Consider the following 27,527-nt stretch of genomic DNA (forward strand, 5'->3'; position numbering starts at 1 on the left):
CACGCCTGTGACTTCACCGCCCCAGCCCCCAGTGCCACTGCTCTCCTGCCAGGAGAGCTGACTCTTCCGGCCCACGTTGGGGCTCTGCTCGCTGGCCTTGGTAAGACCCACCCAGCAGGGCACCCTTTCCCAGGGCCATCGCAGCCACTGCCCCCAAGCAGGAGCCTGGCGAGGAACCCCAGACCACTCCAACCAGCCACCTCCCAGGCAGCTGCCCACCAGGTCCCTGGGTCACACTCCACCCAGCCCAGCCCCCACCCAGCTCTGCTCCCTGTACTCCAGCTGTGTCCCCACCGTCCCCCCAGGAAGGCCTTTCCCAAGCACACTGAAACCTGCCCTGTTCCCAGCTCTGGGCCACGCTGCCCCTGCGCCCATCCGAGGCTCGTACCCGTGGCCCACACGCTGAGGCACAGTGGCCTTCCCACAGCCGGGCACAGCGCAGCCTGTGTGAGCCCCGTGGGACAGGATGAGGGCCTGCACCACAGGGCACCAGGGCCCTGGCTGCCCACACTGTGCACTCTACCCCACTCCAGGGAACCACAGGCCAGCCCCGGACCAGCTCCTCTGAGAGCCCCTGGGCCTGACCACCTGCCCCGAGGCTGATCCCTCCTCTCTGGACCCCACTTACCAGCCGGGGGTTGACCTCAGTGGAAATGAGCTTCAGCAGGCAACTGAGGAGGCGCTGCTTGTGGAGGGTGGTGGGTGGGGGGCTGGCGTGGGGGCCTGGGGCCTCAGGGCCCAGCACCGCCAGCCAGTCGTACTCCAGCTGCAGCTTGCTGGGCTTGCCCATCATGAGGTAGACTTCAGCCAGCGTGAGGCTCTCGGAGGTCTGCAGGTTCCAGCCCTCCTCGCGCAGCTGCTGGGCCAGCCGGCTGGCCGGGACGTCCTTCGGAGGCTTGGTGGTGGGCTGGCCCTGAGGCGGAGGGTCCGAGGGGCTCATCTTCTCCTGGGACTCCTCTGCAGGCATGTCCGCCAAGTCTTTAGTGCAGACGTCTGGCTGGAGCCCAGGGCTGGGCTGAGGCTCCAGGCCGGGCGGGCCGCGGACAGGGGACGGGGCCCTGGTCAGGGCGAGGTCAGCCCGCTCTGTGCCGCGGGCCTCTGGGGACGGCCAGGCCGTGGGCCGTGGGTCCGCACGGTGGCCCTGCTCGGGAATGATGAGGTCCTGGCAGGACTTCATGTAGCGAGGGAAGGGGTCCAGCAGGGACAGCTCGTCCTCCAGATCTGGGAGCTGGCCGCAGGCACAAGCCGGCGCCCCAGGCTCTTGGGTGGGGCCGTCCTGGCCCTCTGCAGCGGCGGCCGCTGGGGTCTTCTCAAGCCGTCCCCCAGCATCCTGCAGCCCCGGGGGAAGCCTGTCGGAGGTGTCTGGGCTGCTGAAACTCACAGGAGCCCCCTCCCCGGGGGCACTTTCTGGGGAACTCTCCCCGGAGCTCTGTGAGGCGTCGGTGGAGGGAGGGGGCCGCCCCCCAGCCTTGGCCTCAGAAATGGCCCTCGGGCACTTCAGCTGGCCCCTGGCAGTGCCCTGCCCGCTCTGGATGCCCAGGATCTGGGCTGGGGGCAGCACGTGGGTGTCCTTGGCGCTCTGCTTGCACCGGCCGCCCTCCTGCCAGTGCACCGTGCAGAAGGCCTTGGAGTGCACCACGCGGGCCACACCTGGCAGCGGCGTCACGGTGCAGTTCTCTCCTGGGAACAAGTGCAGCGCCACCTTCTCCTGTGTCGGCTCTGAGAATGAGTCCTGCAATTGCCGCTCCTCCAGCGTCTTCCGCTGAGCGCACCGTCAAGGATCCACCCGTGGCAGCTCGCACCCCCAGGCCACTGGGCCTCGGGGAGACAGGATGGGCACTTCCTTCTGTAGGGGTCCCACACCCATCACCTACCCTCTGCGCTGGGGACTGCGCAGGACATGAAGATGGAGAGCTGACCTCAGTCATTACCCTCAACCTGCTGGCAGGGGTGCCTTGGTCACAGCCCGTGGGCCACACGGCAGCCAATCAGGCATGGAGCACTGTTGTGACAAGAGTTCTCACACTGCGAGGAAGCCACAAAGGGGGCTCAGACCTCAAGCCCAGAGGACAAAGGGCTGTGGGTTTTAGTTCTGTTCTACACCACCTGATGGCCCAAATGCTACACCCCAGGGCTCTGCTGCAAAGCCAGGACTGAGAAGGAGATGCCCCCAAGTCTCAGGCAGCAGGTGCTGTGGGGTCTGGGGGTTGCTTCAGTAAGAAAAAGATACGATTCGCACTTCATGAAGTGCCCACTTCTGCTTCAGGAACTCAATGAGGCTGGAGACCTTCCGATGCAGTTCCACGATCATTCTGCACAGAACGACAGACAGAGGCAGGGGCTGGGACGTGCGGGGCCTCCTGGGGGTCCTGGAGGCTGTGGTGGCAAGATGCCACCAGGCTCAAGGCCCGAGCCACACTGTCCCTGCAGAGCCCCTGGCTCCTTTCCTAACATCAACCCTTTAAACTGAGAAAACTGGAGGCCCACGTGAAACTGCAAAAAAAAAATGTAAGAGAACCCAAGCACCCTTTACAGGACAAGGCCTCAACCAGGACAGGGCCTGGCACAACGGCCCTTCTCTCCTACCAGCTCCTTCAGGGGTCAGAGTGGGTCCAGCCTTAATGAAGCCCAAGAAAATAAATACGTATGGGTGGAATGAAGTTCTGACCCAGGCTACGACACAGATGAACCTTGAGACCATGATGCTCACTCAGACAGGTCAGACAGAAAGGACCCACACACAGTTTCTGCTGACATCAAACGTCCAGCACTGGTGAATCTATAAGGACCAGTGTAGGGAGGCTGGTGGGGCCTGGGGAAGGGGCAGGGGGATGGGGAGTGAGTGTTAGGTGGGCATGGGGTTTCCTTTTGGGGGATGAAAATTTCTGCGACTAGAGAGAGGTCACGGCTGTACAACACTGTGAAGGTGCCCAATGCCCTGAAATGAGACCTTAAAAGAGCTCACAGTTAATCTACAAAATAATGAGAACTGGAGAATGACCCATTCCTGGGTGCCAGGTGCATAGCCAGACACATATCAGGGACACGGCACAAGAAAAAAGGAAGCTGGTCTCAGGGAAAGAGGGAAGACCCTGAAGCTGTCAGCCTGCAAAACCCCAGCCAGTGACACAAACGCAGCCCTGGAGTCCAAGGATCCCAGGCCAAGGAAGCCCTCACACTACCCTCAGGGGGAGCTGGGGCACTGGGGGCAGCTGCTGCTCCCCCAGGGGCCCCTCTAGCCCTGTCCCTTGCAGCTCGCTCCCCTCCAAACATCGAGCACCTCACCTGAGCCGCGGGTTCTGGGCGAGGCTCTGCACGCGGGCCCAGGCGTGGTTGTTCCGTGGCTGCAGCTCCACAGGGACTCTCAGGGGCAGGCGCACTGGTTTCTGGTCCTCTTCGTCACTCAGGCCTGCAATAGGAAGGGGCTTTAAGCCATCTGTCTGGGCACAGACGGACCTCGATGATAAGGTGAAGCTCATGGTCAGACTGCTAAAATGCCCAGGAGAGGAGGAGGGGCAAGCAGCCCCCAGAGAGGAGGGGCAAGCAGCCCTGGGGAAAGCTGGAGGCGGGGTAGGGCGAGGAGCAGCTCTACATTTGCCACAGCTACCACATACCCACTGTGCCAGGCCCCGGCCTGGCCACAGGAGACTCGCCCTGACACCTCCGATGCGCCATCTCAGGACGGCTGGGGATTCAGAGCTGGACTAGATGCCTGAGTGTACACACCACTGTGCCTGGAGTCGCAGTCAAGGAGTGGACCACCCAGGCTCGGCTGCCATGGGACACCGTGGAACGTTTCCAGCTCAGGCTGGAAATCACTAAACGCAGCTGTCCAGCAAGCCTCCCCAGTGGGAACGGGCCCTTAACGACCAGCCTGGCCCGCCCCAGCAGAGCTGCGTCTGACGTACCATCGGGGTCACAGAGTTTCTTCAGGGCGCGGCACATGGGTGCTTTGATCCGCAGGTTCCTCCCTTTGTACCGGACTGTGGTGGCCCTGGGAGAGGGGTTGAAGGAGCGCTGAGGCCTCAGAGTAGAGTCACTCCCACCCTGTGCAGTAGGGAGGGCCCCAGCCGAGCACCCAGCCTGGCCTCCGCGGCTTCTGCTCGGCCCCATGAGGGGGCCCCTGCAGAAACTCCCAGGGTTGCAGGCAGGCAGATGTAACACGATAGACGACAAGGCTGGCTCTGGACCTCCCTGAACAGGCAGCACGCCACAAAGGGGGTGCCCACCGCTCAGGACGTGCCCTGCCCTCCTGCCTGGCGACGAGCACCCACCACTGCCCACCCAATAGCCTGCTCCCGGGGGGCCCCGCCCCGCCCCCGCCCCAGAGCAGATGGGCTCACCCAACTCTATGTGACCTCTCAACCCACCCCATCTCTACCCATCAGGAACGTCACTCAGGCCTCTGCAGAACACACTGGGGGTCGAGTGGAGGCTGGGATCTTGGAAGCCAGCAGGTGGGGGTGCTATATGCTTATGCTCCCCGCACTGACCTGCAACGGGCCCAGAATCAGTGGGGCCTGCCCCACACATGTCATAGCTGTGGGTGACTCTCTCTCTGAATACTGCTGTGGCAGCAATTTACACAGTGTTCAAATTACATAAAGAAATACTAACTAATGAAAAAAGCCACAAAAAATAGCTTCCTCTAAAAACACATTTGGTATGCTTTGGCAATACTCAATAAAGGTAGATTGTCTTCAAGACTGAGGCCAAACAAGGTGGGCCAGACAATTACAAACGATTGGGGGTGATCCGGAAGGTTCCTGCAGCCTCTATGTTCTTGCTGCACTTGAAAACAGGAAATCACAAATGACGCGTCTTGGCTAGAACTTCCAAATAAAACCACCACAAGACTCTGTGGAGCAAGCCCCTAAGAAAAGGCATTGGTCAGCCACCCAATGGTTGGTGAACAAACACAGGTTTATGTTTTACAAAAGGTTCAAGGCTGATACCTATTGCTTTTATGACTGCTTTTTTACCTGTTTTAAAAATTTAACTACGATATTGTGTTAAGTTTCAGAAGCGTAGTAAAGAGATTAGGTTATACATATATGCATTCTTTTCCAGTTCTCACAAGATATTTCACTACTACAAGATAATGAACACAGTTCCCTCTGCTACACAATAACTCCATATTTCTTTGTTTTACACACGGTACTGTATATCTGCTAACCCCCAACTCTTAACTTACCCCTCCACCCCCTTACCCTCTGGTAACCCTAAGTTTGTTTTCTACATCTATGGATCCATTTCTGTTTCGTAAATAAGTTCATCTGTATTCTTTTTTAGATTCTACCAATGGCCATGAGTTCGAGCAAACTCCAGGAGATGGTGAAGGACAGGGAAGCCTGGCGTGCTGCAGGCCATGGGTTTAAAAAGTTGGACACAACTGAGTGACTGAACAACAGTTTCAGTAAATGTTTTGCCTATATTTTCTGCTAGGAGCTTTATAGGGCTGTGTCTTGTATTTATGTTTTTAAGCCATTTTGAGTTTGTTTTTGTATATGGTGTGAAGGTGTGCTTTAACCTCATTGGTTTACATGTGACTGACTGTCCAGCTGTCCCAATACCACTTGCTGAAGAGACTGTCTTCTCGCCATTGTGCACTCTTGCCTTTCTCAAAGGTGAATGGACCATAGGTGTGTGGGTTTATTTCTGGGCTCTCCATTCTCTCCCACTGACCCAAAGGTCTGTCCTTACACTAAGACCACACACAGTTTTGATTACTGTAGCTTTGTAGTGTTGTCTGAAGCCTGGGAGGGTTATGCCTTTAAGTTTGCTCTTTTCCCTCAGGATTGCTTTGGCAATTCTGGGTCTTTTTGGTTTCACACAAATTTTAGGATTACTTGTTCTCATTCTGTGAAAAACATCATGGGTAATTTCAGAGGGATCACGTTAAATCTACAGATTGCTTTGTGCAGTATGGCCATATTAACTATATTAATTCCTCCACTCCAAGGGCATGGGATATCTTTCTATTTCTTTGAATCATTTTTTATTTCCTTTATCAGTGTTTCATAGTTTTTAAAATAGAAATTTTTCACCTCCCTGGTCAAGTTTTGGAGAAGGAAATGGCAACCCATTCCAGTGTTTTTGCCTACAGAATCCCAGGGACGGGGGAGCCTGGTGGGCTGCCATCTCTGGGACTGCACAGAGCTGGACACGACTGAAGCGACTCAGCAGCAGCAGGTCAGGTTTATTTCTAAAATTTTAATTTCTTTTTCATGGGATTTTAAGCACGGTTTTACTCTTTCTACCCTTGACCTTAACCAAAGGCTGAGAAGCTATTTTTACTCTCTTTCTGGTATTTCAGCATACAGAAATGCCACAGATTTCTGTATATTAATCTCGTGTCCTACGATGTTACTGAATTCACTTTATACGTTCCGGTGGCTTTTTCATGGAGTCTTTAGGGTTTTCTATATAGTCATATCATCTGCATATGATGACAACTTTACCTCTTCCCTTCCAGTCTGGATGCCTTTTCTGTCTTTTTCCTGTCTGACTGTTGTGGCTATGAGTCCCAATACTTTGTTAAATAGACATGATGAGAGTGGGATCCTTGTCTTCCTCCAGAAGTTAACAGGAAGGCTTTCAGCTTCTCGTCATTCAACATTATGTGGCTATAGGTCTGTTAAGATTGGTTTTTATTATGTTGAAATGTTTCCTCCATACCTACTTTGGTGAGAGTCAAATGTTTTTTCTGCATCTATTTGAGATGACCGCATGGTCTTTTCTTCTGCTGATGTGGTTAATCACGTTGACTGAGTCACATGTGTTGAACCATCCTAGGGACCCTGGGACAAATCCAACTTGATTGTAGAATATGATCTTTTATATATGTTGTTGGATTTGGTTTGCTAATATTGTGCTGAGAAGTTTTCCATCTGAATTCATCAAAAATACTGGCCGGTCATCATTTTTGGTATTGGCCTGGATTTTGTATCAGGCTGATGGTACATTCACAGACTGACTTTGGAACTGTTTCCTCCCCTCAGCCTTCACAGGAGTATGAGAAGGATTAATGTAAGTTCGTGGTATGTTTGGCAGAATGCCCCAATGAAGCCATCAGTCTTGGACTTCTGTTTGCAGGGAGCTTTTTTATTTTTATTGGGAGTCTCTGCTGTACAGCAAGTGAATCAGTTATATTATCTTCAAACACAAACGCTGCTGCTGCAGATTAGTCTCTTCAGTTGTGTCCTGCTCTGTGCGACCCCATGGACTGCAGCCCGCCAGGCTCCTCTGTCCATGGGATTCTCTAGGCAAGAGTAACTAGAGTGGGTTGCCATTCCCCCCTACTTCAGGTGATCTTCCCAACCCAGGGATCGAACCCAGGTGTCCTGCAATTCCAGACAGATTCTTTACTGCTGAGCCACCAGGGAAGCTCACATATATATATACATACACACACATCCCTTCTTTTTAAAATTTCCTATTTAAGTCACCACAATGCATTGAATTCCCTGTGCCATACAGTAGGTTCTCACTAGTTATCTATTTTATACATACAAAGGGAGTTTCTTAATTACAGATTCTATTTCACTTCCAGTGACTGGTTTACTCAAATTATGTTTCTTTTTGATTCAGTTTTGACGGGCTGTATATATCTAAAAACTCCATTTCTACCAGGTAGTCCATTTTGTTCGTATGTAACTTTTCATATGCTTATTTAACATATATGCATAGTACATCATGAGAAACACTGGGCTGGATGAAGCACAAACTGGAATCAAGATTGAGGGGAGAAGTATCAATAACCTCAGATATGCAGATGACACTACACTTATGGCAGAAAGTGAAGAAGAACTAAAGAGCCTCTTGATGAAAGTGAAAGAGGAAGAGTGAGAAAGTTGGCTTGAAGCTCAACATTCAGAAAAACAAAGATCATGGTATCTGGTCCCATCACTTCATGGCAAATAGATGAGGAAACAGCGGCAGACGATTTTTTTGGGCTCCAAAGTCACTGCAGATGGTGAGTGCGGCCATGAGATTAAAAGATGCTTGCTCCGTGGAAGAAAAGTTATGACCAACCTAGACAGCATATTAAAAAAGAGACTACTTTGCCAACAAAGGTCTGTCTAGTCAAAGCTATGGTTTTTCCAACAGTCATGTATGGATGTGAGAAAGCTAAGCACTGAAGAATTGATGCTTTTGAACTATGGTGTTGGAGAAGACTCTTGAGAGTCCCTTGGACTGCAAGGAGATCCAACCAGTCCATCCGAAAGGAAAGCAGTCCTGAATATTCATTGGAAGGACTGATGCTGAAGCTGAAACTCCAATACTTTGGCCACCTGCTGCGAAGAACTGACTCATTTGAAAAGACCCTGATGCTGGGAAAAATTGAAGGCAGGAGGAGAAGGGGACGACAGGATGATATTGTTGGATGGCATCGCCAACTCAATGGACATAAGTTTGAGTACAAACTACAGGAGTTGGTGATGGACAGGGAGGCCTGATGTACTGCAGTCAGTATATGGGGTTGCAAAGAGTCAGACACGACTGAGCAACTGAACTTTTCATGATATATTTTTTTAATATTTTCTAATTATTTTTTATATTTATGAGGTGTCAGTTGCTGTTTCTTCTCTCTTCTTACTTCATTTGGGTCCTCTCTTTATTCTTCTTGGTGAGCCTGGCTAGAGATTTATCAATATTTTTATCCTTTTAAAAAACCCAACTCTTGGTTTTATTGATTTTTTCCCTATTGTTTAATTTCTATTTATGTCCTCTCTGATCTTTATTCTGCTGACTTCACGTTTTGTTCTTCTAATTCTTTGAGGTGGTAGGTTAGGTTTATTTGGTTTTTTTCTTGTTTTTCTGACAAGGGCCTGTATGACTTTGAACTTTTCAGGACTGCTTCTGCTATACCCATGGACTTCATATGGTTGTGTTTTCACTGCCTTTTGTCTTTAGGAGTTTTTTTTCTCTGATTTCATCTCCAACCTATTGATCATTTTTAGTAGCACACTGTTTAGTCTGTGCGTAATCATTTTTTCCTCATTTCCCTTTCTGTGGCTGATTTCTGATTTCAGGCCGTTGTGATCAGAAAAGATGCTTGAAATAATTTGTTCTCTTAAACATGTTAAGGTTTGTTCTATGTCCTAGTATGTGGTCTATCCTAGAGAATGTTCCATGGATACATATAAAGAATGTATATTCTGGGTTTTTTTGGATGTAGTGTCCTGTAGCTATCAATTAAGTCTAACTGTTCTATGTAATTTAGGATCTCTGTTGCCTCATTGATTTTCTGTCTAGAAAACATGTCTATTGATGTCAGTGCAGTGTTAAAGTCTCCTACTATTATTGCATTCCCATAAATTTCTCCCTTTGTGTCTGTCAGCACTTGGTTTTTCACTTTTCTGTTTCTGGCTGTGCTGGGTATTCACTGCCACATATGAGTTTTCCCAGCTGCAGAGAAAGGGCTTCATGTTGCAATGCACAGATTACCCTTATTGCAGAGGTATAGAGAGAGAACATGGGTTCCAGAGAACATGGGCTCAGTAGTTGCAGCATGTGGGATCTTAGTTCCCCAACCAGGGATTGAACCAGGGCCATGGCAGTGAAAGCACCAAGTCTTAACCACTGGACCACCAAGAATTCCCTATTGCTTTTAGCACCTATTTTGTCTAAGTACTGTGACCTCCCTTTTCTTGTCATTTCTCGTATGAAATATCTTCTTCCATCCCCTCACTTTCAATCTCTGTGTCTTTCCCTCTAAGGTGGATCTCTTACAGGTAGCCTATTGTAAGTTCTTTTATTATCCAACCTAACACTTTGTATCTTTTGATCAGAGCATTTAGTCCACTGACATTTAAAGCAACTACTGACAAGTATGTATTTACTGCCATTTAAATCTTGTTTTCCACTTAATTTTATATTTCTTTTTGGCGTTGCTTTGCACTTTTCATTTTCCCTTTTGTGGCCTGATGGGTTTTTCTTTTGTCTCATTCTTGAGTTCCTTTCTGTTTGGTTTTGGTGAATCTACTCGTTTTTGATTTGTGGTTACCTTGGTTCTCAAATATGTGACCCAGAAATGTATCTACCAGCTTTACACTGGCAGTCATATAAATTCAAATACATTCCAAAAGATCTACACTTCCTTATTCCCCTCCCCTACATTTTGTGATTTTGAGGTCTTATCTTACATCACGTTTATCCTTTGCTGTTCATTGTAGTTATAATCGCTTTCACAGAATTTATTTTTTTAAAACTATATACTGGCTTATCTAAAGTGATCCTTAGTCCTTTAATAGGTTTCTCTTTTCTATTGTGATATTTTCCTTTCCTATAGACTCCTGCTTCTCTTTTAATTTAGAAAGGACCTCTCACTATTCCTTTTAGAATAGGTTTAGTATCACTGTATTCCTTTAGTGTTTGCTTGTCTGTGTCCCAGCTCTTGCTGGGTTGAGTATCCGAGATGGAAGGTTTTTCCCTTTTAGGACTCTGAATTTATTTGGCCACTCCGTTCTAGCCTGGACCGTTTCTGTAGAGAAATCAGCTGATAGCCTTGTGGGGGTTTCTTCGTAACTGACTCTTTGTTTTTCTCTTGCTGCCTTTAGAATCTTCTCTTTATCTTTTGTCATGATGTGCCCTGAAGTAGGTCTGTTTGGGTTCTTGTTGTTTGGGACCCTCTGTGTTTCTGGTCCCTTGAAAACTGTTTCCCACTTTAGGTTTGGGAAACTTTCAAATGTATTTTTGATTCCCTTTTCTCTTTCTTCTCCTCTCGGGTTTCCTTTTATGCACAGATTGGCACACTTCATATTCCACTGATCCTGTATGTTGCTTTCATTTTTTTCATTTGTCTATTCTGATTGGATGATTTCTGTTATTCTATCTTCCAGATCACTTATTCGTTCTTCCGCATTATTTAATTAACTGTTTACTGTCTTTAGCTCGGTTTTCATCTTGGTAATTTAATTGTCTAATTTTGATTGGATCCTCTTTATACTTTCTAGATCCTTATGCCAGTGATCTGCATTTCTAATAACAGCCTTTCTTAATTCCTTCAGCATTTTTATTACCTCCTTTTTGAGCATGGGGTAGACTAGAGAGATCTATTTCATTATTTGTTCTCTCAGGAGATTTCCCTCATTCTTTTATTTTTTTAAGGATTTAAACGTCTTGTTCTTACAAGTCACAGCTGATGAACACAAAAGCTTCCCACATGGGCACCACTCGGCGGGAAGAGCTGTTCCAGGAGAAGGGTGGTGGGACAGGTAGAAACCTGTGCAGCCCAGAGTCCATGGTGGAGTGGCGTCAGGGCCAAGGGCCTCAGACAGAGGAGCTCCAGTAGCCACAGCACATGTACTCAACGATCTGGTCCACTGCCAGCTTGCTTTGGGGACCCGGCAAACATGGCTCAACCAAAACTGGTGTCCCATGCTTGAATGCACCACAGGAAGCAGAGGTTCTCATACCCTGGCCCTTTCCATTCTGTGATCACGTTTTACCTTCATAGCCTTCTTTAACATAATACTCACACAGGCCTCTATTTAGGGCTTTCTGATTGTAAAAGAGGTCAAAAATAAGAGGGGCTTTCTGGCAGTGGATCCTGAAGGTGAGGGTCCACTTTCCTTTTCCCTCCTCAGGTTCTGTTTCAGCGCCTGTCATCTTTTGATCCAATCCATCCAACACTGGCTTCATTAACAGTCACCCAGGAGAGCTTTTCAGCTCTTTCTGACTCTAGGTAGTCTTTCCCACAAGATAACATGCAAAGATCTTAGGGTTTTGTTTGTTAAGAGTGTAGCAGAAAGACCCCTGTGTCTTCAGTTACAGGCGTAGGTTCTTGTTCAGCTCTAGCAGTCCCTCCGTGACTCAGGGGAGATCACATTCCCTCTCTGGTCCTTGGTCTGATCAGAACCTGTCACCACTGGATGTCCCTTCTCTATCCTCTTGTTCTTTTAACTGGGAGTAGTTCCTCTGGTTTTTCCTTTTACTTAAATTTCTCTGAGCCTGTGAATTTAGGAGAAACAGTTATCCGGGCAGGCAGACCTCAGGAGCCAGCTCCCCCCACCGTTGTGCAAGGAGGGGAGGTTCAGAGGGGATGAGAGCCTGCAGGGAACACGGTCTCCACTGAGACCAAGCGCTTGAGACTGAACCCCCTCAACCCAGCAGAAACACACACAGCAGAACACTTCCAGGATGATGATGCTGGAGTGGGAACCAAGAACAACGGGTCAGTTCTTACACAGCTCCCCCAAAAAAAGGGTTCTGGAACAAGTGGACATTCTTGCCCCTCCATCCCAGACAAACACAACAGCAGCAGCAAGATTTAAAGAGCTGGGGAGCCATGTCACGTGGCACCTGTATTTGTGATAACCACATTTTCCGTTAAACTGCTGTTTTGGGACTTCCTTTTTTGTAAGAGAAATTGAACAAGGCCTGCTTTATGACTAGAAACCATCCTGAGGCTACGATCCCTTTCCTCTTCTCACAAATCAAAGTTCTAGGAGTGGCTGGAGGCTGGAGTCAGCACAGGGAGGCCTGGCCCTAGCCAGGCTGGGGAGGAGCACCCGCAGGAGAATCAGGCCCGGCCCTGCTCACACGGAGCGATGCAGAGACCCCTCTGAGTCCTCCACCTGTGTGACTTCAACAGAACAGGCAGCAGAGTAACTCCTCTTTGTGCATGGGAGTCGAGCTTCCTTTCTTGTATTTTTCATTTACTTCTCTGCAAAGTTAACTTGATAAATCTAATAAACATGTGCCAAATTCTATGCTGCTGGGTCTGTGACCAATGTAATGAGATTTAATTTTAGAGCGTTTCTCAATTCATTTGCTCCTTAATCTAATTCTACAATTTTATAACGAAGGGAGATAGACAGTTATTTGGAAACGGTCTGCATGAGAGGCAGGGATGGGCAGTGAGACAAACACTCAGTGCTCTGATGTCAAGGACTAGTTTTTCCAGAGGCACCTTCCTAACTCCCCCCATCTCTGTCTCACTTTTACAGGATTTTTGTTTTGTTCTTCAAAACTGATGTCTGTTGTCAAAAGAACACACAATACATCAATGGAGCAGAATTTAAAGTCAGGAAACAGACCCACAGAGTATAGTCAACAGACCTTAGACGAGGGTGAAAAAGCAGTGAATAGGGGAAGCAAGTGGGGCCAGTCCCACTGGACACACTCACAGGCCACAGACTGGATCTCAGCACAAATGACATGGTGTGCACCAAAGTCAATTCAGAGTGGATTTATATATCAAACCATACAACTTTTAGAAAAAAACACTGGAAAAAATCTTGTGACCTTGAGTTCAGCAAAGACTTCTTAGACATACTAAAAGCATGATCCAAATATGAAAAAAACAAACTGGACTACACCACAGCTGAAAACGTTTACCCTGTGAAGAAAACTGATAAAGCCACTAAGAAGATGAACCACAGACTGGGAGGAAACGTCTGTAAGTCACCTGCCTGACACAAGGCTTGTGTCTGGAACAAATGAAGGACATTAAAAACTCAGTGGGCACAAGACCTGAAGCGGCACCTCACAAGAGACGACCAGTGAGTCTTCGAAAGGTGTTCAATACTAGCCTTCAGGGAAATGAAGTGAAAACCACAGTGAGATACCCTTTCACCAGAGGAGTGGCTCAGAAAATCAGACAGTCTGAGCACACCCAGAGTGGGGCGTGTGGGGGCACCCGGAAGCCTCCTTGGAAAGCAAGCTGGCAGCCCCCTGTAAGGTCTACACACGCCCAACACTCCTTCCCTGGGAATCTATGACAAATGCTGGAGTCAATGGCAAGTCCTTCACTCTCTGTAAACTGCCTATGTTCCTTACCAGGGAGTGGGGGAAGGATGAACAGACCACAGATCCACACAGCGACAGGGATGACACTCCAGGGAAGGCTCATGCACATACCACCACTCAAACCTTTAGATCCTGGAGCCAAGACAGCTCCCACCCGACAGGCACAAGGCAGGCATGAGGGCAGGAAGGAAGGCAGGCAGGCCTGACACTGACGGTGCACGGGTGGACGGGGGTAATAAACAACCCTGGGGCCGGGGCTGCGGGCCTCCAACCATACCCCACACCTCTGGGAGGCATGGTGTGCTCAGTGATGCCAGCTGGCCAAGCCACCTGCTCCTCCCAGACAACGGGACGAGTCTTTGCTCTTTTATACGTGGTGGTAAACAACCTGGTCACTCTCAGGCCTGCTCAGATGGGTGACAGTTCAGACACAGAGCCTAGGAACCCACCACCAGGCTCTGTGAGCACAGATGCTGGGCCAGAGTCAAAGCGTAAAAGCACACGGTCAGCCCGTCTGGCAGGCCCTAAGCCTGAGGGACAGGGGCCCACCGGCCACCCAACACCAGGCCAAGGAAGGAAAGCAGCTGAGGTGCCAATACGGCTGCCAGAAAAACGCACAGGACAGAGGGCCTTCCAGAGGCAAGAGGAGCTCCCACACTACAAAGCACGCGACTGAGGAGAAGAGGGAGACCGTGAGAGTGAGGGCTGAGTGGAGACCTGAAAGAACAGGGATGGACCCCAGGTCAGGGAGAGGCTGGGGCAGGTCAATCCACTCCCCTGGGCTGGCCACCTCCTCACGGGCAGATGCTTAGCTACAAAGGATAAGGGTTAACTCTGATGAATTCAAGTTTGAATGGTTCTCACTGAGAAAAGGGGAGAAAACTGCATGTATTTCAAGGTCTATATTTGAGAGAAAAGTGCAAACTCATGGGAGCCAGTCCGCCACCCACACCATCTACTCACCCAGCCTGAATGAGCTCGTTCAGCTTCGTGGCATTCTTGTCATCCATGCCTTCAGTGCAAAAACAAACACACGTGAGCATCAAGGTGCCAGAAGCAGAGCCCAGCAAGACTCCACGTGATTATCTTCAGTGCAGAATCCAAACCACTTAATGGAGCATGAGGGCCTCCCAGAGTAACATCCATGTCAGCTAAAGCCCCCCAGAACCCACATGTCACCTGCACTCACAGCACTGTCCCCTTTCCACCAACCACTCGCCCCCAACTACCTCATGAGACACTACCCTTTCCTGGGGACCATCACTTGTCCTGCTGGGTTCCCGGGCTACTTGTGGGCTTGCCTCCAACAGCTCTGCCAAAGCATGGGCTGAGGCCCTGTGTGTTTACTAGAGTGGACGCCCACCCCACCACCACCCAGGGGCAACAGGAAGTCGACAAAAGAACAAGGCTGGGGGAGCCTTCTGTGGGGAGGGGTCCAGCTGAGTGACACGGATGGGAAGACCAAAGGGCCCCAGCACTGGGTTCAGCACTCCAGGACCAGGAGTGCTTCAGGGCAGGAGAGGGATTCAGGAGCTCAGCAGAGCACTCAGAGCAGGAGCCAGGGGTCTGCTTAGGAGTCCTCAGGCTGCAGGAGGAGGGGCGGGGAGCCGGGACACCTGGCCCTTCCTTCAGAGACTCCTGGAAGCCCTGCTTGTTTCAGGGAGGGCAGGTCGCCCAGGGAACACCCACCCCGCCAGCCTGCTCAGCTGTGACGCACTCGGTGGCAGCTCACCCTCATCTCACAGGTGGCCCTGCCAGGGTGTGCCTTTCCAAGCCATGTTGACAGGCTGCGGCCGCACATGTATAGCCACACGGGGAGGCCAGAGCACCTGTACAGCTAAAGGGAATCTAGTTATGAGGAGACGCTCAGACCAAGGCAAAGGGAGGGTCCCAGACCCCTCAGAGCACCAGAGTTGGGAAAGACCAGGAAGTGGGGGCTGTTCTAAGTCCAGACCCAGGAGACACGGCAGCTGTGAATGGGTATGTTGTGGACAGGCATGCGCCGCCTGGTGTGGTGGATGTCCTGGGAGACCTGAGTTGGGCAGGAGACCAGTGAGGCTGTGGTGCCCATGGAAGCATTTTACACATGCTGGGAGTGCAGGGGAACATCTTTGTTCTCAGGGGCCAGCGGCTGAGGGGTTTACAGTGTGCTTAGGCGTTTGCAACTTACAGTCCCATGGCTGAGCAAGAAGAAAGCCAGTGTGTGGAGGGGCTGGGGGCAGGAGAGGTAACACAGATATGGCCAAGGTTCAGGCCAATAAAATCTAAACAACAATGTGTGAAGTCAATACATCCTCCTTCAATACTTCTATATGTTAAAACACCTGTACATTAAAATGTTTTCAGGCTGAAAGCTAGAAAGAAAACAAAGAGCCCCAGGACTAAAGCTGCAGCCCCACCAGGAGGAGGCCCCGGGAAAGGTACTCACAGCCCCCGATCTTCTTGCGCAGCTCCCCGTAGCAGATGAGGCCATACAGCTCCTGGGACGACTTCTTGAGCCCACGGGAGAACACTGAAAATGAGCGAAGGTGCAGCTTCAGAAGGACAGCATGGACGTGCGGGGCTCAAGGTCACGCCAGGGCACTGGGGGTGCTTCTTGGCTTTGACCCCTGCACCCTAGACCACAGGGCATAGTATACAGCAATACAGTGCTGTTTTTGCACTTTTCAAAAGAAAAAGAGGGAGGAGGAGACCCTAACAAGCAGAGCAATGTCCCTAGAGAGAAAATGGAATGCCCAACACGGCGGGCTTCCACCAGGCGCAGGAGTGTGGTATCACCTCTCTGTGCACAGACCCGGCTGAGCCTCGACGCGTGCTCAGGGGAGGGTGGAGGGTGGTGCGGGCCAGGCAGCACGGACAGATCTGAGAAGCTCAGAACAGAACCAGCAAGACTGACAGGCGGATAGGGGACATCCACAAAGATTCAAAGGAAAGACAGGGACACTGTCACGGGAAGTCCAGTGACCATCACAACCGTGACTGTCTGGAGCTTGGTCCACAGTCCCGAGAGCCCTGTTGCTGGCCATGGCATCAAGAAAGGACTTCTCCAGGGCAGAGAACAACAAACCACGGCGTGCAAGCCAGATCCAGCCAGGGGTCTCTGTAAACATGCAAATGCAGGAGCAGCAGCAGCACCCGCAGCACCCAGTCCTCTACACCATGCAGTCCTCCACACCCTGCAGCCCTCCACACCCCATTCACGTAGGTGAGGACACAGGGTGAGGCAGTTTCAGTAAAGACAGCAACCCTCCAAAGCCAGACTTCTTCTACAAGGACAGTTTGGACCACCCCTGGGCCTTTCCAAGCTGGAGGAAGCCCCGGACCCGGCACCCTGACCACAGGGAGAGGCACTGGGGAAGCCGGAAGGGTCATCGGGGAGGTGAGAACTTGCTGCCCAGCCAAAGACCACCTGCGAAGCACAGGCAGAGTTCACAGGAGTGGCCTGAGAATGACCACCACAGTCATCGTGCGTGAGCACTGCTGCTAATGGGGAGTGTCAGAACCAGGCAGTCACAGGAGGGACTGAGCCATGAGAAGCGGCAGAAGTGACACAGAATGGCTTTCCCAGTGTGTAGACAAAGGAGCCCGTGGGAGAACACTGAAAACGAGCGAAGGTGCAGCTTCAGAAGGAGAGCACGGACGTGCGGGGCTCAAGGTCACGCCAGGGCACTGGGGGTGCTTCTTGGCTTAGACTCCTGCACCCTAGACCACAGGGGAGGGGGCGATGCCTCCCCCAAGGACAGAAACGCTGACGGAAGGGGTGCTCTGAGCAGGAAGTCAGGACTGCACCTGGCAGTGACCTACACATGTGACTTAAAGATAGTACCATGCAAACCAGACTCAAACACAGGCGACAAGGGCCTGGGAAAGCCCTGGATGGCCAGTCCTCCACCCCCAGCCTTCCATGCCAGGCCCGGCCCACTCCTAACCCACCAGGGCCCCCTCGGGAGAAGAGCGGGTAATGAAAAGGTGGGATCCAGGACCACGGTACCCACCTCCCAGCAAGCGAGCCAGGTACCCAGACACCACAGGCGTCCTCGCAGTTCAGCCCAACCACCAGCTACAAGGCCTCCTGCCAGCCAGCATGCTGAGCTGAGGACACCCCAGGCTGTGTGCTGGGTGAGAACGAGGCCAGAGAGAGGCCAGCAGGTGTGCCAAAGCCGTGCTCCAGACTGGGGGCGGGCAGATGGTGCTCACCGTTGTCGAAGTCGATGTACTTGGTGATCTTGTGCCACGTGCGGTAGTAGAAGTGGCGCACCTGCTCCTTGTTCTTCACCATGCTGGCTGGCTTGCCCTTCTTCCTGTACTTCAGAGCGATGTTGTTCTGGATTGCCTCAAAGTCCTTCCCATGCTGCAAAACAAAGCCCACATTACCAGTGCAAGGTAATCACGACAAGGCAGCCTTTGTACAAGGCAGATGCTTCCTGAAAAGGGAGAGGTGGCCTTCACAGCTCTTACTGTGCGTGAACTTCAACCTGGCTTCCCCAGAACCTCAGGTTTCCATCAGAACAATGGACAAAGCAGCAACAGAACAACCTTAACATGTGGGTACCAAGAGGCAAGGAGCCTGGAGCAGGAGAAATGTAAAGCTTATAACTTGGGCAAAGGGCTTAACCTCTAGAGTTCTTTAGAGCCCATGAAATGAGACACCCCCATAAACAATAATCAGAAGATATGACAGAATGGAGGAGCTCAGGGTGCTGTGTATCTGGTATCTTAGAACAACACATCAACTATTCAGAAATGGTCCCACCAATTCACTCATACAAAAGGTATTAAACAGGATCACGCGGAATGTGCTCTGAATACAGCTGTGGGCCTTCCTTCCACAACTCCACGCAGAAGCCAAGTACAGCTTAGATTTTCAGGATGGAATTTACATTCCAGAGGACACAGCGTCGATGCTGTCCAGGTACTGCCCATGACCGAAACTCTCATCAACAGAAAGCCAGCAAGAGCATGGGAAGGGACCTGGAGGTAATGGCATGCCGGCAGCAATGAGCACCATGGGTGCCCAAGGCTTGGCTTCTAAATCCCACTTTCCAAAAGGAACAGGGTTCCTTGGGAAAATGGGCAATGCCAAGTCTGGGGCAAGGAAAACACTAGAGCATCCTGTGGTGCCAGAGAGAGAGGAAGTACTCAAGGTTGAAGGGGAATATGTTAGAAGGACACAGGAGCCAACATAAATGGAGAAGGGAGAGGTCCTGGCATGGGGTTCCCAATTAATAAATGTACATAGAATAAGGGAGCCAGAAAGTTGTCACTGGGCACACACCACAGTAATTGTTGTTCCAGTAAGAAGCAGCACTGGTTGCTTAAATTAGAAGGAAAAATGATGCAAAACAGGGTATTCACACAGTCTCAAAGTTAAAAAAAAAAACTTGGCAGTGGAGAACCTGAGAGATGCAACCTGAATGCAGAGACCAAGGTTAACATAGCAGGCCCGAGAGCACAGCACAGGCTCCCACAAGGACACACCAAGGATGCACAGCACTCCTGCGGCACTCTCAACACAAAGCTTAAGCTTAACCACAAGGAAACGTCAGGTGAGCCCAATGAGGGGTGCTCCACGAGTGAACAGATTGGACGCCTCAAAAGAGACCAGGGAAAAAAGGGGAGACTGAGGGACCTGTCCCAGCTGGGAGGAGCCAACTACTGTGTGGGTCAATGTGGCCTGGAGGAGGGCCCCAGAGGAAACACTGATGCCGCCAGGCTGATCCTCCTCACTGTGCTGGTCCTGCACTCAGGAGGGCATCAGGGAAGCAGGTAAAGGGCATGTGAACATTCCCTGTATTCTTTTCGTGGTTTTTCCAATTCTGAAATTATTTCAAAATTTAAGATCAGAAACGAAAAATCCTCAAATCTCTGTTTTAAAAGAAGCAATGGCAGGTGAGCCAGAACAAGACAGAGTTGCAAGTGAAGTGTCTCCTCCAGTGTCTAGCTCAGGTACTTCCTCTCCCACAAAACTGCCACCAGCTGCAAATGGAAGGCCCAGAGGGATGGGCACCACTCTGAGCCACTTAGAAGAGAGAAGCAAAGACAGTTCCCAACAGCCACCTCACTAGAAACAGCTTTGAAGGTCACACCGAGGAGATGAAGGGCCAAAGTCAGAGGGCAAGGCCTGGGGCCACCAAGTGGGGAATGGGGGGGAGCCCCACCGGCCCTGCAGGCTCCAGGAAGCTTACCTCGTACAGCCCCTCAAAGAAGGTGTTTTTGTCCTCTGTGCTCCAGGACTCCCACTGCCGCCGAACCTTCTTGCCCTCTTCCTTCTCCCCACCCGAAGACCCCAGGTTTCTGGAGGAGGAGCGAGAGCCCCCTGCAGGGGCAGCGGGGGTAACCCCGGGCCCATTTGCAGCCGATGATCCGCCACCATCAGCTCCTTGGAGAAAGAACCCTACAGTGAGTGATCTGTTACCAACAGAAACTGCCCCAGGCCCCAACCCCAGCGAGTGAGTGACATGGTCTTACCCTGACCTCTGACCCCCGTGAACGGTTAAACAGTGAGAAAAAGGAGACAGAGCGTTTATGTGGCACCACTGAGAGTACAAGGACAAGGCCCTGTGAGGCGCTCAGCACCGGTCTTTCTCAAATGCAGTTTCGGATAATGTAATTGTATTTTCAAATAAACAAACTGAAATTCAAAATCAAGAAAACATCTACATGTGTGTAAGACATTACCTTCTTAAAGCTACAACTGGAACTTCAAAATATGGACCATACGACCCCACCGCACCTTTTAAAAGTCTCAAAACTCCTGTTTTTCTTGATCACTTTTTATCAACAAAGCCTAGTGTTCTGAGAGTGAGTGACAACCCACACACGCTCTTGAAGTACCAGTTTCATATCTCGAGATGAGTCCTTGAAGACCCTGCTGAAGGCGGCAGGACATACAGTCCAGCATGGAGGTCCAAGCCAGGCCCAGGACCAGAACTCTGGGTTCCCAGGAGGACACAAGCAGTAAAGCCAAGGCAAAGGTCACAGATAACACACTTTATGACCTGACCCAGCCCTCCCACCCATTCCAGTTCCTTCCTCTCAGATGGAAGGGGAACTCCCAGCGTATTTTTATGATAACCAGCATTCTCTTTTCTCGGAACCACAGGGCCATCCAATGGTTAGAATCTGCAAAATCTGAACAACAAGGGTGAAAATAAGATCATAAAAACAAAAGTGCTTCAAACAGGAAAAGCTAAACAAGTGCAGATAACTGTTAAAATGCTTTTTGATGAGATAATCATGAGCTTTTCCGTCAGATCCACTTCCCGGTCAGTTTGCTGGGGGCCCTCCCTGGGCAGACATGTGCTCACTGGGAACTCGGGGCCGTGTTTCCCTCACCCCCTCAAGAGGGTTCTGCCTCCAAAGGGAATAAAAGACAATTGTGAGAAATAAAAGAAGTGACAAATTAAAAGTGATTCCATGCATGCTTGCAAAGACCACCCCTGCAGAATCCAAATGCAGGGGCTGTCTGGGGCCCCGGGCAGGGCAGAGTCACTCTCCCCTCTGATGCCTCACTGTGCCTTTCAAGGTGCGGATCCTCGTAATCACAACAACACGTGTGTGTGCTCAGTCGCCCAGTTGTGCCTGACTCTTTTCAACCCCATGGACTACAGCCCATCAGGTTCCTCTGTCCACGGAATTTTCCAAGCAAGAACACTGGAGTGGGTTGCCATTTCCAGAGGATCTTCCTGACCCAAGAATCGAACCTGCATATCTTGCATCTCCTGCATTGTCAGGCGGATTCTTTACCACTGAGCCACCTGGGAAGGCCTAACGTCAACATAAGCAGTATCTAAAAAAAGCTGATTCTATCAGTCAACTACTGGGCATGAGAATGTGTTCATATGTGTAGAAAAACCACTCAGGTACGTGGAATGCACTTGATTCTCCTGTGGGGAAAGGTGTTATCAGGCCAGCAGGCCACCTTCAGAAAGCGACATGCTCAGGTAACAGAATTCACAATTTATCAGAACTGTACAGCCCAATTAGACGATCACTAACGAGGCTACTCAAATTTAAATCTTAATTTAAATTAAATAAAACCCCAGTTCCTTAGTCACACCAGCCACTGGCTCTAGTGGTCAGGGTCCACAGAGGGCCAGGGGTTCCCATGCCAGACAGCGTAGGAGGGACCTTTCTGTCACTGCACCTGTATGCTCACCCCTCGCATCCTAGACACAGTTAGGGAAGACAAGCTGGTCCCAAGCTGCTCCCCTCCGCTTTGTGAGGCTCAGCAGACCTGTACCTCAGGATCCCCAAGGCGCAGAGCGGGGGAAGGACGCCCTCGCCACAGGACCTGACTTTGTCAGTTCCTCACCAAACCAAACCCAACCCCTGACCTAACTCATGAGTACGGCATGTCCCAAGATGTTTCAACAGGCAAGGCAACTCAGCTTGTGTGCAGGGATCGTCAGTTTCGTTCCACTGTGCGCAGGTCAGAGACACTTCTCCATGAGCTCAAGATCAGGTCACGGGTGCCATTTAAACCCCACTCTCAAATAAAAGAAATTCTGGTTGACTTGGACCCCATAACTCCTCATGAGTACTCCTCTGAGGAAGGGCTGTCTGTCCATCTCTGCACCACCCACAACAAAGGATTTCAGAGTCATTTTCAACTTCTGACAACACATCCACTAAACCCTCCTTTTCCAAGACAAAGGCAACTTGCTAACAATCACAGCTCAGGTTTAGCTTTGCCAGCCCACACTGGTGTCAACGTCCTTGAAATAACACATTTTTTAAAATTCTGTTAACACAGGCCTCTTGCTGGCTTTTGTGAGATTTCGCTGGTGACCCAGAACAAGGAGGATGAACAGTAAAGGAAAACTGAATGGAAGCATCTCTGAGCCTGGAGGGACCTCAGGGGTAGCCCACAGAATAGACCAAATCAGCAGACGTGAAGGAAAGGACAATTTAAAAGCTGCTCCGAGGAGGTCCTTGAGGCTACCAACCACGCCCTCTTCAAGGCCAGAGGTCAGTGCAGCGACGCTCAACCTCTCCTGCTCAGGAGGCTTCAAAAACAATTCATCCTCAGTAGAGGAAAATAAAGCCAAGGACCCTCAGGCGACCATTTCCACATCCGCTGCCGGTCACTCTAGACCTTCTCAGAAACAGAGTAAAATCACAAAATTTCCTGGGCGGAGAGAATACAGCATCTGGTACATCCCTAAAAATTCAAATGTGGAGGAGGAAGGATGGCATCCCACCTGAGCTCTGGTTCCTTCGAGCGCTGCGATTCAAGCAGGAAAAGACAGGCAGGATCAGAGATACTGGGAGAACGAGATGGTTACTGGGAAAAGTCCAGACAGAAAGAGTGACGACTGAAAGGGGAAGACAGAGAAGCCAGTGAGAAGAACGGAGGCACAAGAAGGCAAAGGGCAGAGAGGGGTCGAGAAGACAACTCTGAACAAGTCTTAGTGGGCGTGGGGCTTTCCCCGGGGTGGGCGTGGGTATGCACAGGCCCCAAGTCAACACAACACCTGCGACCGTGCTTCTGAGGCCATAAAGAGGTTAGTCACAGCCTGCACGTGAGAGGTCAGCATCAGGGAGGCAAGAGGAAAAGGATGCCCGAGACTGAAGCCCGCAGCCTCTCTGTACCTCAGAGCAGGAACGGCCGCGTCAGGCATCACAGTGCGCTCAGTGAGAGCTCGGAAGCCGGTGCCGTCCCTCCCACCCACCACTGGCTAGGGGCCAGTGGTGGGTGGGCCAGTCCTCCAGAGGCCCGGAGCCACCTTGGTGCAGGCCCCTCAGTGCCCTCTCTGGTCTCCCAGACCACTCACTCGGGCCACAGCCCTCTCCAGGGCTCACATTTGAGGAACACAGACGTGCAGCCTCTGTCCGCGTCCCCTGCTGCTCGGCCATCCACTCCAGCCAAGCTAGACCACCTGCCCTCTCTGCCCGTGCCCCCTCAGCACCGCGCAGCAGAGAACCAGCCATCTTTCCGCCGGGGAAGCCCAGCCCCAAAGAGCGCATCTGGACGCCCTGCTCCCTTTTGTCCTCGTGTGCAGTCACCATCACTGGCGGAAGGAGGCCCTGAAAGCGGGAAAGCTGCACGGTCCAGGCAGCAGGGGCCCAGCCAGTTCCCCTCCTCTCACTCCAGACCTGGCGACGTCCTTCTGGGACGCAGGGCGCCCCCAGCACTTGTGATGTCACGGTGGCCGTCACCCAGGCCATGGCTGCCTCAGCATTTACGACACACACATTTACGAGCAGACAAGGGAGAAAGCCTGGTCTCAGCGCCTCTGTATCTGTGACAGAGGCGGCGGCAGGCTCAGGACTCGGGGGACGCCAGCCTAGCATGGCCCTGTGACTTCCTGGGGGACGCTGAGGATGTGGTGACATCCCGTCACAGCACACTCCTCCGTGTCCTCAGTCTTCCTCTGGAGCCTGCGAACTTCCCGAGAATAACATCAAAGTCCCGGGGGACAGGAAGACCCGCTGGACTCGAGGGCTTCAGAAACGTCCACCCAAGCCCGCCTGCGCTGGGCAAGAGGCGCACTCCCATCTCGCTGCCTGCCCGCCCCAGCCCCGCTCGGGTGCCACCCGGCACCGCAGAGGCTCACGGCCCAAAGGGCGGCACACCCAACAGGGGGCCCGGTAGGCGCCCCAGGCTGTGGTCAGTCCAAATGGGAGGTGTGACGCCCAGGGTCTCATAGGTGCTTCCATGCTGCTGCTGAGGAGCAGATGAGGCTGAGGGGACGCCTTCTCCACCAAGGCATGTGGGAGACGGTTCCCAGGAAAAGTGCCACCCCACAGACGAACCCAAGCACCCCCATCCCCACTGCCCACCACGTCCGCTGGGCCCCGAGAGCCACGTGCCTCCCACCAGGACCATCCCCAGCACTCGGCGCTCCATCTGCCTCAGTGGCACCTCGCAAGGCTCAATGCCCTCCTCTCTCAAACCAAGCATGGCCTCCCTCAAAGACTTTCGCTCCTCTCACAAATATTTAAGAAAAACACAACTACGACCCAGTGTTCCCACTAAAACAGACACCCTCCTCATGTAGTAACGTGGGGCCCACAACTCCCAGGCACGTTTCACACACTGGTCCTCGGTGCTGAGACCACCACGCTTGCTTGATGTGATAAAGCACTCCAGCACAGCCCCATCCAGGACAAAGATGGTTTCTGCATCTGTGACTCTATCTTTGTATTTCCGAAACAGGACACAACATACTGCCTGAAATGAAAACCCTGACGTGTGTACACTCAGTGGGCACCAGACAACTGCAGCAGCTCACAAGACACCATGGAAACATCACTGTTGATACTAAAAGTCAAGAAAGTACTAATACTTCAAAGTTAGCTCAGCCTTTAAACCAAAATTCAGTTGTTTCCTTACCTACTTGCCCAGGCTATCTGTCCACGTCCTGGACGTGAAGCTGGCTCAGGGCCCAGCTCTGACTGAGGGATTCCCCAGAAGCTCTGCTCCACAGGTGGGCTCCCCTCTGTCCGGCATGGCTCCGTCGTGGCCACTCTGATGCGGCCTGGGCAGGCGGGTCTCCAGACCCACTGCACACAGAGGGGGCCTGTGTCACCCAACAGATCCCGTGTCGCGGTCCCTGTGTGTCCCGCACATGCAGCCTCGGTGGGAAGAGAGGCACATGCTGGACACAGCGAGAGGAACGGCCTGCCTCTCACTTCTCCTCCCAACAAGCTGAGCCCCTCAAAGAGCCTGAGGGGTCCTGGGGTGACAATGCTCGGGTGCTGAGTCTGACTGGCCACAAGGACCAGAGCTCCAGCCTCATGGTTTCCGGAGGGCTGGGTGTGCCCCCACCCCTGGTGGGTACGGAAAGCAGGGACTGCCCCACCCAGCTGCCCCGGCCTGGGGAGGGACAAGAGCGACCATGGCTTGGATGCTGGCAGAGCCTCACCAGGCCGGGCACTCCGCGAGGTGAGGGCTGAAGAGAGCCCACCAGAGAGACGACCACCTGGCCTCCAGGCCTCTGCCTTCTCGCAGGACCCCAGGCACCCGAGCCAAGGGAAGCGCGGCCTCAGCCGTGGCCTGACCTGTCTGGTGCTGAACGGAAGGAGCATAAAGTTCGGGCAGGCCAAGCACCCTTCCAGCCCAGCTGAATGAACGCCTGGAGCTCAGGGTGGAGACACCGGGTTCCCGACCGCAGATCACCCTTCCTCCCAAAAGGATACCGTCTCCCCAGGGTCAGCCGCAACAGGGTGTGGTACATCTGAGACATCTTTAAAAAACACCCTGGAAGGTACAGGCAGGCCGTAGACTAAGCAAAATGCAAACGCTTTCTGTACATGGAATCGCTGATTTCTAAGCACAACACAGCAAAGCCAGACAACGCAGCCCCACTGTAGAGATGGCGCCTCCGCTAGCTCGCTCCGACTCTGCCCAATGGGCCTTCTTGGGTGGGGGGAGAGGACAGCCTTGGAAACAGAGGGTCTGACTCTGCCCCCAACTCAGGCGTCCCCTGAGGCCCACTACCCCTAGCGGCTAGGGGGCATTCCTGGCACCTCTATCCTACCCCCCAACAGGCGACCCCGCCCACCCACTCAGACTCGGCCTGAAGCGCGACCTGGCAGCCAGGCCTGCTTTTCCTAAGAGCAGCCTGTTCACCGGTGTGTAGGGCTTCGGGGTGTGACTTATTTCAGTGAGGCAGGCACCGGGGTTATCCCCATTTACAGACAAAGAACCTGAGATATGCATCATGAACTGACCACACGGGAGGGGTGTGGGGGCTCTGTCTCCTGGCCTGGTTCCCGCAGGTTGTGAAGTCAGTCTCAAGTGTGTTCTCAGGCCACTTGGGGCGCATGGCAGGGCCAGGGGAGCATTTGTTTTGACATCAAGCAGAGCCACTGGTTTCTGACCTGCAACCTACCTTCCATCTCAGCTGAGCACGTTATCTGAACAACACTCCTCGGTATCTGTGCCCAAATAAAAAGCAAAGTAACAGAGGTGCAAGATGCCTGGCACACAGGTGCTAAATCACTGCCACTTGCCCCTGGTCAATTCAAAAAGGATTTGATTCAGACTTCCACTTCTGGTTTTTCACTGCAGTTGACAAAAGAGTCCATTCTTATGAAAAAAGAAAAGACTATACTTGTGTGGACAGAAGCAAAATGAAAACTTCCTTTCCTCCCCAAGCCTTTTCCTCCCAAACGCATGGCAGAGTTCTCCATGCATTAAGACTGAAACTGGAAAGTGGTCAGTAACCAAAGGAGCCTTCCCTGGCTGGGCTGTGATTGTACCTCAAATATAATGGAAATTTTAACTTTCCTGAAGCGAAAAAACTGGAAAAATTCCCTTACTGGTCCATGCTCATCACTACAGGTGGAGATTTCCACCATCTGTGCGACAAACAGCTCCTCCAAGAATGTTCCCCAAGGTTACAATTGACCTGCTCTCTGCCGGTCAAAGAGGCAGAGAGGGAGCAGAGGCTGCCCGAGGCAGGCGGGGGATGTCCTGGGCACGGGGAAACTTGAGGCACAGCCCAGAAGAGGCCTCACCAGGAAGCTCCGGGCCAGAGGCAGGCCCAGGAGTCTGTGAAGCAGAGGAAACACACTTTCCACTCCTCTCCCAAACACCAGCACCACAGTTTAGCTTCATTACTCACCTTAACAAACTTATGCGTGTTAAAACAGGAAAATACACAAGCTATAAGCAGCACGAATTCTAACAAACTTCCATTTTACTGATGGGAACTGGATGGCTGCTCCAACCACGTTTGGGCAAGAATTAAGAACAGATCCGAGGCCAGGCTAATCAGAAACCTTCCCCATCAGACCCACACTCAAGTGTGCAAGGGAAAGCA

The 27,527-nt window shown here is 51.8% G+C and overlaps 1 protein-coding gene across 2 annotated transcripts in view; it reads right to left on the reverse strand.

Moving 5' to 3' along the window:
- The window catches only part of CRAMP1 (cramped chromatin regulator 1), a 45,098-nt gene that overhangs the window by 13,202 nt on the left and 4,369 nt on the right, over positions 1 to 27,527 (reverse strand). For both annotated transcript variants that reach the window (XM_055409130.2, XM_055409129.2), the window contains exons 3-10: positions 19,941 to 20,134; positions 17,953 to 18,106; positions 16,184 to 16,267; positions 14,719 to 14,767; positions 3,909 to 3,994; positions 3,286 to 3,409; positions 2,231 to 2,312; positions 629 to 1,762 (exon numbers count right to left, since the gene is read on the reverse strand). In XM_055409130.2, coding sequence (XP_055265105.2) covers positions 629 to 1,762; positions 2,231 to 2,312; positions 3,286 to 3,409; positions 3,909 to 3,994; positions 14,719 to 14,767; positions 16,184 to 16,267; positions 17,953 to 18,106; positions 19,941 to 20,134 — 1,907 coding nt within the window. The remainder of the gene's footprint in view (positions 1 to 628; positions 1,763 to 2,230; positions 2,313 to 3,285; positions 3,410 to 3,908; positions 3,995 to 14,718; positions 14,768 to 16,183; positions 16,268 to 17,952; positions 18,107 to 19,940; positions 20,135 to 27,527) is intronic.

The sequence above is a fragment of the Moschus berezovskii genome, chromosome 27 (genome assembly GCF_049115385.1).
Source record: "Moschus berezovskii isolate FMDL1 chromosome 27, NW_MosBer_1.0, whole genome shotgun sequence".
Classification (NCBI taxonomy): Eukaryota; Metazoa; Chordata; class Mammalia; order Artiodactyla; family Moschidae; genus Moschus; species Moschus berezovskii.